The sequence below is a fragment of the Penicillium cosmopolitanum genome (assembly GCF_028827165.1).
Source record: "Penicillium cosmopolitanum strain IBT 29677 chromosome Unknown utg000012l:1.0-3308103.0:1.0-3310761.0, whole genome shotgun sequence".
Classification (NCBI taxonomy): domain Eukaryota; kingdom Fungi; phylum Ascomycota; class Eurotiomycetes; order Eurotiales; family Aspergillaceae; genus Penicillium; species Penicillium cosmopolitanum.
Window position 1 is genome coordinate 1,964,508 of NW_026622682.1, and position 17,810 is coordinate 1,982,317.

Here is a 17,810-nt window from a genome sequence, read left to right on the forward strand (position 1 = left end):
TAGCCAATTATATAGCCCACAACATTCACACGGATGCGATCAATTCCCGAATAGCCAAAGGTATGGAGAGGTTGCACATGATGCTCACGTTCCATATTTACTGGGTAAAACTTTCAGCAGGGCTTTTCAGACTACAATTTTTGAGTTGGCCAAGCTATAAACGGGTAAGGATGCGGCACATAATTTATATATAGATCAAGTGGCGTATTAAAACCATGTACTACGATCATCATGCTATTCAACTTGGAAACATCTAAATATATAATACCGCCCTTTATTGATCCGACCAACCCGGAGATGCTTGGCTTCGCTTCCCAGTGGAGAAATACCCCGCTGCTAATTACTAGGTCAGTTGTCCTCGACTCGGGATGGCGCAGGATTTAGATGCACACCTGCAGGTAGTAAGCACTAATATTCACCTGGGGGGGCAAGACGCTGTGCATGGAGACGATATATGCTGTGCAGCAATTGGATACAGGCTATTTTCATGCCTGTATTGAGTCGTTCTACGAATGCCTGTTGTGCTTAGGCACCTACCAACTTGAATCACACTATTTCTGTACCAACAGAAAAATGACCAGGCGCCGAAGAGGATTTGCGTGATGAGAGCCTCAACACGATGGGTCATAGCAAGGAATGAATCTGGGCTGGCATGCCTTTTTACTGTACGAGCGGTATATTGAATTAGACCTGCAGGAGACTGACTTGTGTCACGCGATATGAGCGGGGGATCTTTCACCAACCTCCCTCCCATCTCCAACGCGACCGAGTGAAATCATTCTCCAGTCCGCAAAATCTTTAGGGCTTGCTCCACATGGATGCCGAAATCATCATAATCGGTGCAGGTATCTTCGGCCTCAGCACGGCTTATCACTTAGCCCAGCGCACCTCTGACCCTTCTGCCATCATCGTGCTGGATCGTGCGCCCCCACCGTCGAAAAGCGCCGCCTCTACAGATCTCAACAAGATTGTGAGAGCGGACTACTCAAATCGATTATATACAGAACTCGGACTTGAGGCGATTGAGGCATGGGAAAATAACCCGATCTTCAAGAATGGGGGTGTTTATCATCAAACGGGATGGATTATGTGTGACGAGAAGGGGAGTGATCTTGGACAGCGGATTCGCAAGAACTTCCAAGCCATTGGGCTTGACCCGATGCAAGAACTGAGCGAGGACGATGTTCGCCAGGATTGGGGTGGTCTGTTGAAAGACGCGGATCTCAGTCCATTTGGGTCGTTTTATTGGAATCCTCTCGCTGGATGGGCGGATGCCGGTCGTGCGTTGGAGATATTGGCTCGCGAAATCAAGGCGATGGGCGTGCGGTATATTGTTGGCGAGGCGAATCGACTCATACTGGGAGAGAATGGGGTGAAAGGCGTTGAGACTAAGTCCGGCGACAAGTTGACCGCAGAGAAGGTCCTTCTTTGCACCGGGGCTTGGACAAGCGCACTGATGTCATATACCGAGGATGCTCTCGAAATTTCCAGTGAGGATCGTATTGAGGCTCAGATGACAGCGGCTGGCGTTTGCGTCGCACATGTACAACTCTCAGAGGAACAAACTCAGTACAACAGGTTGCCGGTTTACGTCTATGGCGGACAAGGTAGGCCCTTGAACACTCTAATGCCTCTTCCTCGACCATGCTGACCCTGAAAATAGGGGAAACCATTCCTCCTACGCGTTCTGGAATTCTAAAATTTACCAGCTCATCCTCCTTTCGCAATACCATTTCCACACCAACAAATCACGCTATTTCTGTCCCAACAGAAAACCAGTCAGATGCCCCGAAGGGTTTACGCGATGAATGCCTCAACGCCATCCAAGCTCGTCTACCCCAGATACTCTCAAATAACCGCCCAGTCGATTACTATCGCCTCTGTTGGGATGCGATCACACCAGACCAACACCCCTTGATAACGCAACACCCACATCCTCATTTATCCAACCTGTACCTAGCCGCGGGTGGTTCGTTCCACTGCTGGAAATTCCTACCAACAATTGGTAAATACGTCACGAACGTCCTCGCAGGGATCAGCAACGGGGCCGACCGTGATGCGGCATGGGCATGGAAGTACGAGGGAACAAAAAGCAAGGGCGGGGTGCATTCCAAGTTGAAACCGGACAGAGAACTAAGGGAAATCCACTGAGCCGGAACCATTTTGGGCACTAAGTGGGGAGGAATGTCCATCAGAGCCAGAGAGTTATGCGCTTGCACAGCGACTCCATTATGCGGGGACGAAAAAAATGAGCCGAGGCTGGTCCAAGTCATAATTAGCACAGATCGCGTATAGCCTGGCGTGTACGATTCCCCGCATCCCCCGCTGAATGGAGCTCTAGTGGGCCTGAAAGTGGATGATTTCACACTGGCTGAAAGAAACAAGTGTTTCGGATTCGTTCATTTGACCAGATTCGCCATCCGTGCGGAGGGGATTCGTCTGTGCCGAGGATTGATTTCCAGCAATTTCGGCTCACGGCAATATACCTTTCTCCTCATTAATTTGACGACTCTGCTGACTTCTGTCTTTCCCTTAACGTCTTCCCTCTGACCTCCAGAGTTGATCCTGCCTTTCCCCCTACCGACTGTTCTTTTGTGTCATTTTGGTTCTTTCCCGATCATAATAAATCCATCGCCTGAACAGATTCGCCAAGCCAGCACACTGAAACTTCACGATGGACCTGGGTTAGTGAATATGGCGAGGAAGTGGAAATATCAACGGAATTATGTTCTAATGCCAATTTTAGGGACTGCTGCAGCGGCTCTCCTTGGAGGAACTACGGTCGCAGCCTACCTGGATGCCAAATTTCACATCAGGAAAGATGTCAAGGCCGTACTCACCCTCCGGAAGGGCGAACGTGAATATGCGAGCGCAGGTATGTCTTCGCGTGGGCTGGCTGGAATCAATAATTTGCTAACTCTCAAAAGTCAGTCGACAGAAGGGCAACCCGTGGTTTGTGCTCCTCGAAACTGCAAAGCAATATCCCAACATGACTTGTCTCTGGACCCGGGAAAGATCATACACCTACCAAGACGTACGGGAACAGGCTTGCCAGTATGCGCACTACTTTCTATCTCAAGGCGTGAAGAAAGGCGATCTGGTAGGCTTCTACCTCCAGAACCGCGCTGAGTTTATCATTGCCTGGGTTGGCCTGTGGAGCATTGGTTGTGCCCCCGCTGCTATTAACTACAATCTCACCGGTGATGCGTTAGTCCACTGCCTGAAGATCAGCGGGGCGAAGTTTACACTTGTTGATGAAGATCCGACCTGTCGTTCGCGTGTGGATGAGGTTCAAAGTACACTCACCGGGGAACTGGGAATGCAACTCGAGACATTGGATGAGTCCCTGAAAGCACGAATTCGCTCGTACCCGACCACTTTCCCGCCAAAGGATCTTGCGCTCAAGGTGGAAGGAGAATTCCCAGCTATTCTACTCTACACATCTGGTACGACCGGTATGCCCAAGGGATGTGCTTTCACCATGTCTCGACTGTACACTATGCTGTTCGTCCGTCGTGGATCGATGAATGATACCGTAGGACCCCAAGGGGATCGTTGGTACAGCTGCATGCCACTATACCACGGCACGGCTGCGATCAGTTTAATCAGCTGCTTAGTGGATGGCGTTAGTATTGCACTAGGCCCCAAGTTCAGCGTTCGCAACTTTTGGAAGGATGTCCGAGAGTCGGAATCGACGGTTTTCGTCTACGTTGGCGAGACAGCTCGCTATCTACTCGCACCTCCTCCATCACCCCAGGACAAGAACCACAAGGTTCGCTGCATGTATGGTAATGGATTGCGCCCCGATGTCTGGGAACAATTCCGTGAACGATTTGGCGTTCTCGAAGTAGGCGAGTTCTTCAACAGCACGGAGGGTATCTTTGGCCTCTTCAATTACAATCGCGGTCCCTTCACTGCTGGGAGTGTTGGTCACCACGGACTGATAATGCGCGGTCTTCTCCATAACGTCTTTGTACCGGTGGCAATTGACCCCGAGACTGGTGACGTTCTGCGAGACTCGAAGACCGGATTCGCCGTTCGCGCATCGTACGAGGAAGGAGGAGAAATTGTGGTTAACATTCCAAACCAAGAGGCCTTCCAAGGATACTGGCGCAATGAGAGTGCAACCGAGAAGAAGTTCCTGCGCGATCTCTTCAAGAAAGGCGATCTATATTATCGCTCCGGTGATGCGCTTCGCCGCCAAAGTGATGGTCGCTGGTACTTCCTCGACCGTCTTGGTGACACTTTCCGCTGGAAGAGTGAGAATGTGTAAGTTGTCGCATGATATCAGTCTTATTTCAGCCAAACTAACCAAGGTCTCTTAATAGGGCGACTGCTGAAGTCTCCGAGGTCATCGGAAAATTCCCTGGTGTTGCGGAGGCAAATGTCTACGGCGTGAAACTGCCCAACCATGAAGGACGAGCCGGTTGCGCCGCACTACAAATCACGCCCGAGGCGAGACAAACGTTCGACTTCGCTGCGCTCGCGCGTTTCGTTCAATCTAAGCTGCCTCGATATGCGGTCCCTGTCTTCCTTCGCGTCGTGGAGAACTCGACGCACATCCATAACCACAAGCAGAATAAGGTCCCACTACGCGACGAAGGCGCGGACCCGGCGCTCAGGGGCACCAAGGTGGCTGATGGCGGAGACGATAACTTCTTATGGATTGCCCCCGGGGAAAAGGACTATTCGCCTTTTGGAAAGGAAGAATGGGACAGGATAAGCAATGGCCAGGCAAGACTTTGAGACGGCGGTTTGATATTTAGTTTTAAACTTGGCTAGATAGTATATATGAATTAAGACCATTTTAACTTGAAGTGATTATCCCTTGTAGGTCCAGGCGGTTTCTGAGAACTCCCTCGTGGTATAGCTACTTCAATCTGTGATGTCAGAGAAATGACTTGAGAATAGGGACATGCTCCGATGTACCAACTTCCCTGTTTAGTAGGAGCCGATGCATGGCTTGGTAGGATAAAATGCATATTCAAGAATCCAGGCTGTTGAACTCATCCAGCACACTTTTTGGCTTCTGGTATGGCCCCAGACTCGTCCATTCCATATCCAAGCCAAAGCCTGCTGGTCCGCCAACCTTGAGTCCACGTTCGGTACCACTCCATAATGGGTGTGCTGGCATGCCGATCACATTCACGCGAAGTCCGTATCGAAGCTCCGGAGAACCAATTGCTTCACCATCCTGTCCAAGTATTGAAATTAGGTCAGGGACAGTGCAAATAACCTCGTGTTGAGACTTGTCATTCGGCTTATCCGGGTTGGCGTATGCGGCGTAGAGAAACTCATTCTGGAACGGAATTATCAGGCATCGGCTCTCATTCGTGTTATTCGCCTCGGATTTCTGGGAGCCTGGGAGATATTGATCCTCTTCGTCGCTGTTGAGGGGCGCGATCGTGCATTGACCCATTGTGTAGCCTCGACTGACGTCCCGCTTAACATCGATAATCTTGCCGCTGTAGAGGAGCCGACCTGGAGTTGTTTTGAACTAAATGGAGTGAGCTTGCCGCTTCTAGAAGACTGAAAAATAATTCTTACAATGGCCTCGATGAGGTTTTCCTTCGATTTCTGTGCTTTATGCACTGCACGGCCGATGTACCAGGCCTGTGACACCGTATTTGGGATCGCGTATTCCTTGATGGCCCTGCCACTCAAGGGCGCACATGAAACTGCGGCCATTAGACCGAGATCCACGCACTGTGTCCGTAGCATGCTCTCAACACGCCCATTTGATTCCGCGTTCTGTTCGCTGTCAATAAAAATTTCACCACCCTGAAACCGTAGACTCTCACCAGTACAACAGACGCATTCCCCTTCCCGTCTGCAATTACACAGGGGGGTTATCCGTTCTCCATAAACGTACGGGGTGCCTGCACATGTCAGTAACCAGCCATAGTTATCAAAAAGGGTGGTACATACCGTGCTCAAGAGTTGGATATGCTCGACCCATTAAATCTCCATCAATAACGGGGATATCGTGATGAACACTAGTGGGGAATGTAGACAATCCATTGCCTCCCCCAATCTCATCTGCAATGATCGCCTCGAAATGCGACTGTCCTGACAATTTAACAGAATAATCAATTGCAGCTGTTATCTCCGTCCCTGCAGCCATCCGTTCCCCTGAGACACTTGGAGCTCCGTACCAAGACCCAAGCACGCAAACGTCCGAGTCTTTGAGAAAATTTGGGGAGACCACTCTCATCTTTCCTGATGCACCAGGCTTCCTCAGACTTTCTAAACATTCCAGATACTGGAGATATGAAGATCCGCCGCCGCCAGTGCCAAGCACTCCGGTTCCTGTTGCGATAAATTCAAGATCAACTGGTGAGATGTACCACACACCGCCACGTACATCTGGTCTGTATGCCTCAATATTTATGGAAGAGGAGTGTTTGACTAAGGATTCGAGATCTTGAGCGGAGGAGCTTTGATTAAATTGTTTCTCGGCCTCATCCTTGCTACCCTCACTAGTAAAGTTGGTGAATTTGCTGGAATTTGCATCAGTGGCAGCGATGGTGCTGTTGCGATCTGGTATTGCCAGACTGCCGACAGCTTTGACAATTAACCGAGTTGCTTTGTTAGTGACATATTGCAAAGGGAGTTTATCGATCGCCACAATTCTGACATTCTCTCTGTCCGCACCACGAGCGACAGCCGCGTCGATCGCTTGGCTTTTAGCCTTCTCGAGGATAGCATTTTCATCTTGGTCAGCGAGAATCTCAATAAAATCGACCTCACCAGCAACCTTGGCAATAGCTGCGCCAACAGCATTTGCCGAGTCATGGTGTGGTGGAATAATGCATTCCGCAACACCTTTGAGATCATCCATCTGAATGATGGACCCTCCACCAACAAGTAAAAGGCTGATCGGTAGATCTGAAACCTTCATATCCTCTACAACACGTTCGAGGATCTTCTTTATCTGATTCCGAGCCCCCTGGACGACTTTTGCAGGTATTGCCTTAGCTTTGCTCACATCCCCGATTTCCGCTTTGCCGGACGCGACGACGATATCTGTCGCGGTCATAACGTCTCCTCCAAAAACAATCGCCTTGGTGGTTAGATAGTGACCAACAGACCCAGGTCCTACATTGACCCGATCCAAATCAGCATCATAGGTGACAATGCTACCACCTCCCAGTCCAGCAGATAGAACCTCCGGCATTGAGAAAGCAGTCCTCACACCGCCAACCTCCACAAAATTCGGCGCTTGTCGAGGAAATCCGGACGGAAGCAATGCACAAACATCACTTGTTGTGCCGCCAACGTCGACAACAAGAACTTGAGTATCGGATTTCGCAAGCTTGTTTTCACGGTCGAGCGATGCAAGGAACGCGGCCCCGGTCATACTATTCGTCGGACCTGAGGCAAAAGTTTTGATCGGCAGGTCTGCAGCCGTGGCAGCATCCGTGAGTGTTCCATCGTTCTGCGTGAGGAAAAGGGGACAATCGAGGCGAAGTTTCACCATTGCATCACAGAATGCATGGACAGTACGTTGAGCTAAATTCAAGATCGAAGCGTTTAGTATGGTCGCATTTTCGCGCTCAAGAAGGCCCACGCCTCCGATTGTATGCGAGCAAACTACCGACAGCGCTGGGTCTAACTCCAGCATCAGGCGCTTGACTGTCTCTTCATGTAGTCCTTGGTGATCAAGCGGGGAGAAAACTCCTACTATGGCGACTTTGGTGACTCCTGCAGCTTGAATGGATTTGACTGCGTCCTGAACTTGATCGGGGTTCAACGGTGTTATTTGACGACCATCGATCTCCAGTCCTATTCCCAGGGAGTTAGCTCAAGTGGAAATTTTGCTTTTTCAGAGCTCTGCGCACCTCCATCTAGATAGAACAAAGGGCCGCACATTATCGCTTTCAGAGTCGGAGGGAAATCTGAAAATGGCGGAATCTATAATATGATCCGGGGACGGAAATTAGCCTGATGACTAGATTGGCATATCACGCTTTGCTTCTGTATCACATTATACCTACCTGTCTTGTAAAAGGTCCACATAATCGGATCACAGCAACCTTGCTCAACCGTCGCGCATCAGCCTCAACGACAGCATTAACGAAGTGGGTCGTCCCGATGGCGACGCTGAGAACATCTTTACGGTCGACCTTCGATTTGGACAAGACATTCTCAATCGCGGTGTAAATTCCCGATGTCACGTCGGTAGTTGTTGGCGTCTTACTCGAAGCACACACCCCGCGCGATACCGAGGCGGTGGCAGCGATGTCGACGATGGCCGCATCGGTGTTTGTTCCGCCGACATCGACGCCGATACGAAAGGGCCCGGAACCAGCGTGGGTCATGGTGTTGGTGGACCTGGGATGGGATGAGATGGCAAGATAGTCGACCGTAGAGTGAGTATTGTACGGGTAGTTGGCCCCTATCTAAGCTGTCATGAAGAAATCGCTCAAAGCTGGAGATTTGCTTGGGGCTTTGTAGAATCCCGGAACTTTTGACTCCAAAGGGAAGATTTATAAACAAGAGATATGACCCCGCCCCGCTCATGTTATTATCGAAGACTCTCCCGATTGAACAAAATTACTAGCACTACTACCTACATCCATCTGAATTTATTCTAACTACTGGATCAGGTATGATTTTCGTTTGGATGTACTTCCTTTTTTTGGATCAGTCCTTTTACTCCTATCGTAATAGTTTGCTCGGGTGTTCCAAGGTTCCTTTTAGACTAGTTAGTTTGGCTCTTTGTTATCGCGAAGGTCTGGCCACCGACCAATCGTAGCTTGAATAATCGAGCGGGGAACTCAAGACCATAACAAAGAACGCGGGGTGGAATACTAGTATGTCAAAGGGAAGATAAGACATTACTCTCGATCGGCGTTTCTCGTCTCACGCCTGCTAGTCAGCCGATCGCCGTCTTTGCGACTCCTTTGTGGTCGGCTAAGTGAGAGGGGGTGGGGGTGTAGTACACTGTATTATTTTCCCTTATTCAGACGCGGTGCTTATGCTTATGCTTCTTACATTTTGCACATCACGGTTTCCTCACTCTGACTCCCCTCTTCAACCGAAACGATGAGGGTAAAGGCATTTCTGCGAAGTCTCAGAATCAAAGACGAAGGTGGCCCATCTCCGAATAGATGGATTAACAACGACATCAAGCCCATCGAGGCGGAACGCCGAACATGGGGCTTCTGGACATTCCATAACTTCTGTCAGCGATATTCCCCGACACGACCGATTCCTGGCTCAGAACTGACACATTCAGGGGTACTTATCAACTCAAATATCTCATCTTATATGACTGGAAGCTCCCTCATCGCCTTGGGATTGACATGGTGGCAAGCAATCATCTCGATTGTCATTGGACAAGTAATCGCGACGGCGCTTGTCGTGCTGAATTCGCTTCCCGGTGCTTATTATCATCGTGAGAAATCTCCACGTATTCAACACTTAGCAAGGAGTTGTGCTTATCCGCGTTATTAGTTGGATTCCCCGTTGTGAATCGTTATGTTTGGGGTATGTACGGGAGCACATTTGTGATTTTGAATCGGATTCTTCTATCTATCGGTGAGTAGACCAGCATATTCCTGCGCATGGTCCACTTGACACTTAACATTCTGACCATGATAATTAGTTTGGTGTAAGTGAGCCCCGTCACCAAGGCCGCAGAATATTTCAAATGATTGACCAAGGCAATGTCATCTAGACGGCTTTCAAGCCTGGATAGGCGGCGAATGCGTCTACGTATGCCTCCAAGCAATATGGCCGGACCTCGAATCTCGCATTCCAAACCACCTCTCTCCATCCACAGGAACAACAATAGCCAATTTCCTCGGCTACATAATATTCATGCTCATCTCGCTACCGGTAATCTACGTGCGGCCGCACAAACTGAAAAACCTCTTCTACGGCTCCGCCGCAACAATCCTAATCTTCGAACTAGTTCTCTTGATATGGTCACTTGCAACAATGGGCAGCGGTGGATTTGGCTCAACGATTTCCGGCTCCGCCTCGTCAAGCAATGGCGAATCATCCGGGTGGATCATCGCATTCGGAATAATCAGCACAATCGGTTCGATTTCGGCGGGTATTCTTAATCAAAATGATTATGCGCGATTTGCACGGAGACCAAAAGACGCGGTTTGGGGCCAGTTGATTAGTTTCCCCTTTTACGCTATTATATGCTCTGTTATTGGGATTCTTGTTACTGCTGCGACTCAGGAGCGATACGGCGGTGCGATGTGGAATTTGCCTACTCTGCTCAGTGCGGTTATTGAGAATGGCGGGTCTAGATCAAGGGCTGCGTCTTTCTTTGGTGGTGCTGCTTTGGTGATTTCGCAGATTGGTGTTAATGTGCCGGGTAATTCGTTGGCTGGAGGTATTCATTTCACCCCCCTAAAGCTTCGCTTTCGCCCGCATTCAAATTGTGTTGGATTAATCTACCAGCTTTGGGTAGATTATCACATTCTGAATATTGCTAATTTTGAAATAGGATTCGATATGGCGGCTACTTTCCCCCAGTACATCAACATCCGTCGAGGCGCATATCTGACCGCGCTCCTGTCCATCGCGTGCAACCCGTGGAAACTCGTGAATACAGCGACGACCTTTCTAGCGGTATTGAGTAGCTACTCAGTCTTTCTGGGTCCGATGACAGGACTAATGATCTCATCTTACTTCGTCATCAACAAGCGGAAAATCAAAGTCGATGATCTATTTGTCGGGGACTCTTCCAGTATCTACTGGTATACATGCGGTCTCGACTGGCGCGCCGCTGTAGCGGTGAGTTATAACTATAGTTGACTCCTTCCAGTAAAGCGCCAATATAACTAATCACTATCTGTAGTGGGTATGTGGGACAGTCCCCTCGCTACCTGGATTCGTCGCGTACGTGAGTCCAGGAATCTCGGTTCCTACTGGATTGACGCATTTGTACTATATTTGCTTTTTGTCCGGGCTTGCGATCAGTGCAGCTGTATACTGCACGTTTCACTGGCTCTTCCCCGTCACTGCCGTTCGAGACTTCGTGGACACTGCGCCACCTGCTCCTGTTTTGATGCGGGAGTATCGGGAGCGCTGGGATGGGGTGGAGACGGAGAGTGATCAGAAAGCTTGATTTGGGAAGATCGCTTCAAAACGGTTGTCACATGGAGAGTCTAGAACATGTGTACCCAATCAGATTGAATGTTCGCAAGTTCTTTGATGCAGCGGTGTGTGTTTATTGGGTTCCATATCATGGGGATGCTTCGCTTCGAATTATACGAAAGAGATGGCCCCATAATGCGGCAGGGGTCATGCGTGGTTTTTTGATGTTTGACAGCCCACGCGAGAGCTCGGGTTTAAAGAGATGTTCCATGATTCCATGCGTGGAGGCTCCAAGAAACATGGGGAGCCGCCGGGGTTTGGTTGAATCTGGGATCCCGTCGAAGCGATTGGACAAATATACCCGAACCCGACTCGGAGATCGATGAGATGCAGACGTGCGCTAGTCTAGAGTTGGACTATGGAAAATCCGAGAGACCAAGAATAATTGAAAAACTGCCATGTTGTCAGGTTTATCCCCGAGTGCGACGTACAAGCGATATTAATCTATAGTACTGACTCGGAGTAACTAACCGTCGAAAGGATCGTACGGTTAAGATCATGCGGCTAATTCCTACCATGGCTCTCAGTTCCTACTTTCGGTATTGTCCGAATGACCAGAGTAATCAAACGCTGAAAATTCTAACACGAACCGTGTGCTCTGTAGTCCGTACTCCGTAACAGCCTACAGCGTCCAGCGTATGATATCTCGAATTTTGGGCCAGGGAAACTTCACCCCGTCACATGCCAGGTTGTACGGCCGACTATCATCTAGACTGCATCGAGTTAGACCGGCCGAATGCAGCGGAGCTGAGATTGGGCTGTGGGTTTGGTTGATTGCCCTCACTAGCGATGCAGCCAGCAAGGAGCGGTAGGCAATTCTTTGACACGCCCAGGCCGAGGGCTTTCCAACCGATTCAATCGAAAGTACTCGTACTGTAACGGACCGGGGTCGACGCCACGGAGAAATTCAAGCGTTGCCACCGAAAAAGTCGGTTCACCGAAGGTAAACGGGGGCTCGGCCCCCAACACCCAACGCAAGGTGTGGTCGGCCCCACCGAACAGTCTCAGGGTTAGACTACTTTTAGTGGACCGACGGCCTGATCAGCTCTGGGTCGATTCTGGGGTCTGGGGTTTTCCCCGGGACCCGCAAGGGATGGGGATTTTGGAGATGGGAGGAGATAGGGTTGTGCGATCTGAGGAATGTGCCAGCAACAGCCCCTGATATATCACCACCACGCATTCATTCCGCACACATATCGCACTCTCCTCGTCGTGATCTCGGAGTTGGTACTCGGTAACACTCCGTTAGCCTTCTCGGCACACAACCGTGGCGTCTGGAGGACCATGCCCATCCGTCCCATGAGGCGTTGGTCACATCCCGCAAACGGGATAGCTTCCTAGGGGAGAGTCACCCCGCTCAAATTCCACCAACCACGGGGATGGCGTGACAGTCAAGGAAACGATCGGTTGCTTGGACAAGCTTAGCCGGAAAAGTCTCGGCTGAATGTAATTGGATCGTATAGTAGAGAAGCCCTGGGCTTCGGTTGTGGCTCTGGGTCAGGCAGCACAAGCTTACCCCTGTAGCACCGGATGGGAAATGAATCTTAATCGGGCTAAGGCGTACTCCGTAGGTAAATCCTGGACCGATGCAAGTGATTTGAATGGATTTGATTGGTCTGGAGTGCGGCAGGGTGTCATTTGAGGTAAAAATCCACGATGGTTGTGAGGTGGGAGTTGTGACTTGTGAGGGAAAAGTGCCTTCCTTCAAATAAGGCCCGCCTTCTTTCTTTCCTCCCCGCACTCTTCTCTTCTTCTTCAACCTCACTCCTCCTCCTCCTTTTCTCTTCTACCTCCTTCCCAGAGATCCTCCCTCTTGCTTTGTTGATAGGATACTCTCGCAATGTCCGAGACCAAAGGCTCTTCGGAGCTACATGGCAGTGAACATGAAGATCACGCCAAGGTGGAAAAGGTAGAGGTCCACCAAGATGAAGTCCTCCACAACCCTGAACTCATGAATGATGCCTTTGAAGGTGAGAATGCCGAGCATTCGATGGGCACTTGGGAGGCTGCCAAGAGACATCCCTGGGCTTGTTTTTGGGCTTTCATGATGTGCTTCACTATTGTGAGTTTCCCCCGCATTTCAACGCGCTACGCTGCGATGCACGACAATGCGCAATTCTGGCCCCCATCCGTGCGAATCCTCAGCTGATCTCGTGTTTCCCCCCAATCATAGGTCATGGAATCCTTCGACATGTTCTTGAACGGTAACTTTGTTGCCCTCCCCTCCTTTCAGAAACATTATGGTGTGCCTGATGGCAAGGGTGGCTGGGTCATCCCGACTCGCTGGCAGAGTGCCCTCTTCCAGGCTGGCCAATGTGGTGCTTTCGTCGGTGTGTTCCTGGCTGGTCCGGTGACAAACAAGCTGGGATACCGATATACCACTCTGTTTGCCTTGGTGCTTATGAACGCCACCATTTTCATTTCCTTCTTTGTGAGTCGTCCACTCCTTTTAGCCTCGAAGCTTATCCCCGCTAACCCGAGACCCTTTTTTTCTTATTTTTAGGCCAATTCACTTACTCTCTTGACTGTTGGTCAAGCACTGGAGGGTGTTCCATGGGGTTTCTTCATTGCTAACTCCCCTGCCTATGCCTCGGAGATTGTCCCCATCTCCCTGCGTGGTGCCTGTACTGCCACTCTGCAGATGAGTTGGTCAATCGGCTCCATTATTGTTGCCGGTGCGACATATGGTTTCAACAAGGGTACCGACGAGTGGTCCTGGCGTATTCCTCTGGCTTTGCAGTGGATCTTCCCTGTGAGTTCTACCTTTTCATGCTCCTTTTTATCCTGCATTGTAGACCTAATACTAATTGTTTAGACCCCTCTTATGATTCTCGTCTGGTTTGCGCCGGAATCGCCATGGTGGCTTATTCGCCGCGGCCGCAAGGAGGAGGCACTCCGTTCCATCAAGCGTCTTGGTACCAATGATCCCGCCGATGCTCAGCGCAGCCTTGCCATGATTGAGCGTACCGTTGAAATCGAGGCTAATATGGGTGGCGCCCCTACTCTGCTTGACCTGCTGAAGGGTACTGATCTGCGCCGAACCATCATTACCTGTTTGATGTATGCGTCGCAGAATTTCGCCGGTAACCTGATTGCTAACCAGGCCACCTACTTCTTCGAACGTGAGTACACTCTATAACTTGACTGATAAAGCACTCAAAAATAGTCATACTGACTCCCGAATAGAAGCTGGAATCTCCCCCGACCGCGCTTTCCAACTCAACCTGATCAACTCGTGCCTCCAATTCGTCGCCAACATCCTCTCCTGGTTCCTAACCTCCTGGTTCGGTCGCCGAACCATCTACCTCTACGGTACCGCAACCAACATCACCCTCCTCGTCATCCTTGGTATCTGCGCCTCCATCGCCCAGAGCAGCGCCACCAACTACGCTCAAGCCGTCCTAGGAATCTTGATTTCCTTCGGCTACGCCCTCTCCCTCGGACCCATCTCATACACCATCATCGCCGAGACCTCCTCCGTCCGTCTGCGCGCCCTGAGCACCGGTGTCGGCCGCGCTGCCTACTACGTCGCCGAGATTCCGATGATCTACCTCGCCTCACAGATGCTGAACACCACTGGCTGGAACTTGGCTGGAAAGTGCGGTTACGTCTGGGCTGGTACTGCCGTCGTCTGCTGGGTCCTTGCTTACTTCGGTCTGCCTGAGTTCAAGCACCGCTCTTACCGTGAGCTTGATATTCTGTTCAACCGCAAGGTTCCGGCCAGACAGTTCAAGAAGACTGTCATCGATGTGCGGGACAACGAGTAAGAAGATCAGTCATGTTACTGTTCTATGATTTGTTATTTTATGTTATCGGGCGGATGGAGATATTAGTCAATATTCAATACCCGTTATGAACTTGAATTATTGAAGCCCCGTTTTGTATTTCTGTAGTCATGTTGGTTAGGGGGGATTCATTCCCCGAGTTCATTTAATAGAATACATTAAGTGACTTGTACACTGCGAAACTCCTCAATTAGCTGACAGTAGCCAACAGTAGCCAACAGTACTCCAATTCCCGATAAGATTTAACTGGACACTTCTATCTGTAGCCTGATGCACCCCACACCTCCACCTCCGCCTCCACCAAATGCAGATCGCGGGGTAAATCCCCGCCAATCTAGGGTTACACGTGGACGACGCAGCTGGCATTCTCAAAGTAACCCTGTGGCTGGTCATGTGTCTCACTCGAGTCAGACTAAAATTCTAACTTTGGAAGACTATTTTTGGGGGCTTAGGAAGGGTCCAGGGCTTGTTTCTTTCTGGAAGTGCTGGGGTCTGAGAACTGGGTAGGTTATTTGGTTCCTACTTGGTTATCACTTGGACTACATACTATCTTCAAAGCGGGGATTATTCAAGTTGGTGTACTATTAGTATAAGCAGGAACTTGTTTGCGGGTGCAGTGTATCTAAATATTACTACACGGCGATTTATTGATGGATTTTCATCTCCTTCAAGCTTTTTCCTGGCTCGTCTTTTTGCCCATCATGGCCGCTATGCAGGAGTAACAACGGGGACGGCATGGCAATATAGTATGAGGAAGAGGAGGAGAAGTTGGAACTTTTTATTGATTACTGGGATGATTTTCTTTTGTGTCCCATTTTATCTAGATTAATTTTGCTGGCCGGTGGCTCATGATTACCTACTGAGGTACCTGCTAAGCTAGATTTGGATACAGAGAGCGTGTCTCCCAAATTTTATCCCCTTTAATAACTCCGAGTCTTTCTGCTTATTTATGTATATTATCTCTATTCATTCCTTTTTCTATTTGATATTTCTACCTAGTATATGCTCATCGATGCTTCTATACAGTTAGGTAACAATGGCAATAGAACGATAGTGTGAGTTGGCAGCGTCATCGTGACAGCTATGAAGCCCAGCACACTCCTTTTAGAAAACTGACATTTTTGAAGCATCCATCTTCACTTTATCAGTCTTCCATCCTTCCACTGCGCATATTGTATTTGATTCGACTTCCATTCTATTCAACAATCCACTCCACTTAGGCCTTCATCATCATGCCAGTGCAAAGTTCCTTTCAACGCGAAGCCATCGAGCTATATTTCTCCAAGGAATACAAAAATGGCACCAAACCCAACTCCCGAGACAGTTTCTATATGGAGGCTATAGAATATCTACGCGAGGTTCTCGTATCACGGCTTGCCTCCAAAGGAAATGTTTTCCTGTGCCAGGTCGATGATTGTGTGGTCACAGCTGTACGACAGGGCCTTGGGATCAGAGATGCAAATATTGATTCGATCCAAGTAACCGCATTCACTGAGACAATTAATTGTCCAGTGGAACATGATCGCGGCGAAACATGCAGTCATTATAGTATCTGGATGTGGGTCGTTTATGATGAGTCCTACCGGGAAACCTTTGACCCGAAAGAGATATCTCTGGTGCAACCACGAAACGGCACCCATCTTAAATATAAACAAATGGGACAACTATCCGATGCCGTTGAAGTATATCTTACGGGAAAACTGAAAGGCAAAGGAAAGGTTGACGACGATGATCTGGATTCCGAGTGTGGTACGCGAGTGCCGCATCTGCATAGTTTCCCTCATTTAACTATTGTGGACGTACGTGCTGAAGATGACGTTCGGGAGATGATCTCTGAGGAGTATGAGAAGATGAAGAGGGACCATGATACCCCTCGGGAGGACTCTGATCTTGAATCTTCTCGTGGGTGGCTTGATTCGATTAAATCTGATTGTGTCACTCAAAGCACGGAGGTGGATGAGCAGCATTGGTGACTGCGAGAAGTGACTTTGTCGCTTTTTATCTAGCTTGATTTTGCTTTGATATTAGGTGGCTTATGAGTGGTAAGGAGATATATTAGCTTTAGTAATACGAAAATTGTTTCTCAATGAACTATTCCCGTTTAAGGCTGGTTTGCTATAGGATTCGGATACCTACGGCGCTCCATGAGCGCAGGGTGGTCAGTAGTTGTATATGTACTCGTATAGCGGCATTTTACACTGGCATCGCAAAGTATTCCAAGCCGTTGTTGGCCGGTCTAGTCCCGCCTAGCTAGGGTGGACTAGTAGCTATCTGAGATGGAATAGAATGGCCAATCTATTCCGTCTCAGATAGCTACTAGTTTGCCATTAGAAGGCGATCCGAAATGGTTGGCAATAAGGACCCCGTAGTTTCAAAACTTTGCGAAACCACTGCAAAAATACTAGGTACCCTTATACACAACTGCTGACTGCCTTTACGGAGCGCCGTAGATAGCCAACTGGCATTTGGCGTACGCAGAGCAAAGCTGGTACGAAGTTCCAGCCCTATCAGTGACAATGCCATTCGGAAACCAAGACTTTTGCGAGAGCGGTGTATATGGAACAAGTAATTTTGACCATCTCTGAGTGACGGCGTGAGGGCTATATAACCGGTGGGAATTCGTTGACCACTGGCAATGAGCGCACACCTGGCGGAGAAGGAATTTGGAGAAAAGTTGCTGCGTACTATAGTGGCGTCCAGGGTGTTGGGACTGATCCAGGGATATCCTGGATATTTTGCGTGTTCATAGATGCAAGAGATAGTCGGCAATAGACACTCGAAGACCTTGAAGCAACCTTGAAATAGTTGATCATATGATGATGGATCATGATAGTCACTGGCGTTGACAGCTGAGATTCGGAGCTTCCATATTATGCCCAGGTGACCATAGATGTTGCCGGGGTC

General features: G+C 49.4%; 6 protein-coding genes across 6 annotated transcripts; 5 read left to right on the plus strand and 1 right to left on the minus strand.

Moving 5' to 3' along the window:
• Positions 1-814: 814 nt before the first annotated feature.
• Positions 815-2,151, plus strand: N7509_013478 (NAD(P)/FAD-dependent oxidoreductase; the record flags this gene model as incomplete). Its single annotated transcript, XM_056638115.1, has 2 exons — positions 815-1,607; positions 1,664-2,151. 2 exons carry the CDS (start codon positions 815-817, stop codon positions 2,149-2,151), a joined length of 1,281 nt encoding a protein of 426 aa, XP_056481622.1.
• Positions 2,152-2,674: 523 nt separating this feature from the next.
• On the plus strand, positions 2,675-4,746 carry N7509_013479 (putative very-long-chain acyl-CoA synthetase family protein (CefD1); the record flags this gene model as incomplete). Its single annotated transcript, XM_056638116.1, has 4 exons — positions 2,675-2,684; positions 2,747-2,875; positions 2,928-4,269; positions 4,329-4,746. The coding sequence occupies 4 exons, from the start codon at positions 2,675-2,677 to the stop codon at positions 4,744-4,746; spliced, it is 1,899 nt and encodes a 632-aa protein (XP_056481623.1).
• A 238-nt stretch (positions 4,747-4,984) lies between these two features.
• On the minus strand, positions 4,985-8,321 carry N7509_013480 (hydantoinase/oxoprolinase family protein; the record flags this gene model as incomplete). The annotated part of the gene is made up of 6 exons (XM_056638117.1): positions 4,985-5,497; positions 5,548-5,830; positions 5,873-5,879; positions 5,929-7,785; positions 7,842-7,914; positions 7,998-8,321. 6 exons carry the CDS (start codon positions 8,319-8,321, stop codon positions 4,985-4,987), a joined length of 3,057 nt encoding a protein of 1,018 aa, XP_056481624.1.
• Positions 8,322-9,048: 727 nt separating this feature from the next.
• Positions 9,049-11,092, plus strand: N7509_013481 (nucleobase cation symporter-1 family protein; the record flags this gene model as incomplete). The annotated part of the gene is made up of 7 exons (XM_056638118.1): positions 9,049-9,187; positions 9,242-9,400; positions 9,460-9,543; positions 9,611-9,616; positions 9,683-10,336; positions 10,469-10,758; positions 10,823-11,092. 7 exons carry the CDS (start codon positions 9,049-9,051, stop codon positions 11,090-11,092), a joined length of 1,602 nt encoding a protein of 533 aa, XP_056481625.1.
• Positions 11,093-12,961: 1,869 nt separating this feature from the next.
• N7509_013482 (uncharacterized protein) lies at positions 12,962-14,888 on the plus strand (the record flags this gene model as incomplete). The annotated part of the gene is made up of 5 exons (XM_056638119.1): positions 12,962-13,252; positions 13,295-13,552; positions 13,625-13,873; positions 13,937-14,243; positions 14,308-14,888. The coding sequence occupies 5 exons, from the start codon at positions 12,962-12,964 to the stop codon at positions 14,886-14,888; spliced, it is 1,686 nt and encodes a 561-aa protein (XP_056481626.1).
• Positions 14,889-16,138: 1,250 nt separating this feature from the next.
• On the plus strand, positions 16,139-16,879 carry N7509_013483 (uncharacterized protein; the record flags this gene model as incomplete). The annotated part of the gene is made up of 1 exon (XM_056638120.1): positions 16,139-16,879. One exon carries the CDS (start codon positions 16,139-16,141, stop codon positions 16,877-16,879), a length of 741 nt encoding a protein of 246 aa, XP_056481627.1.
• Positions 16,880-17,810: the final 931 nt, after the last annotated feature.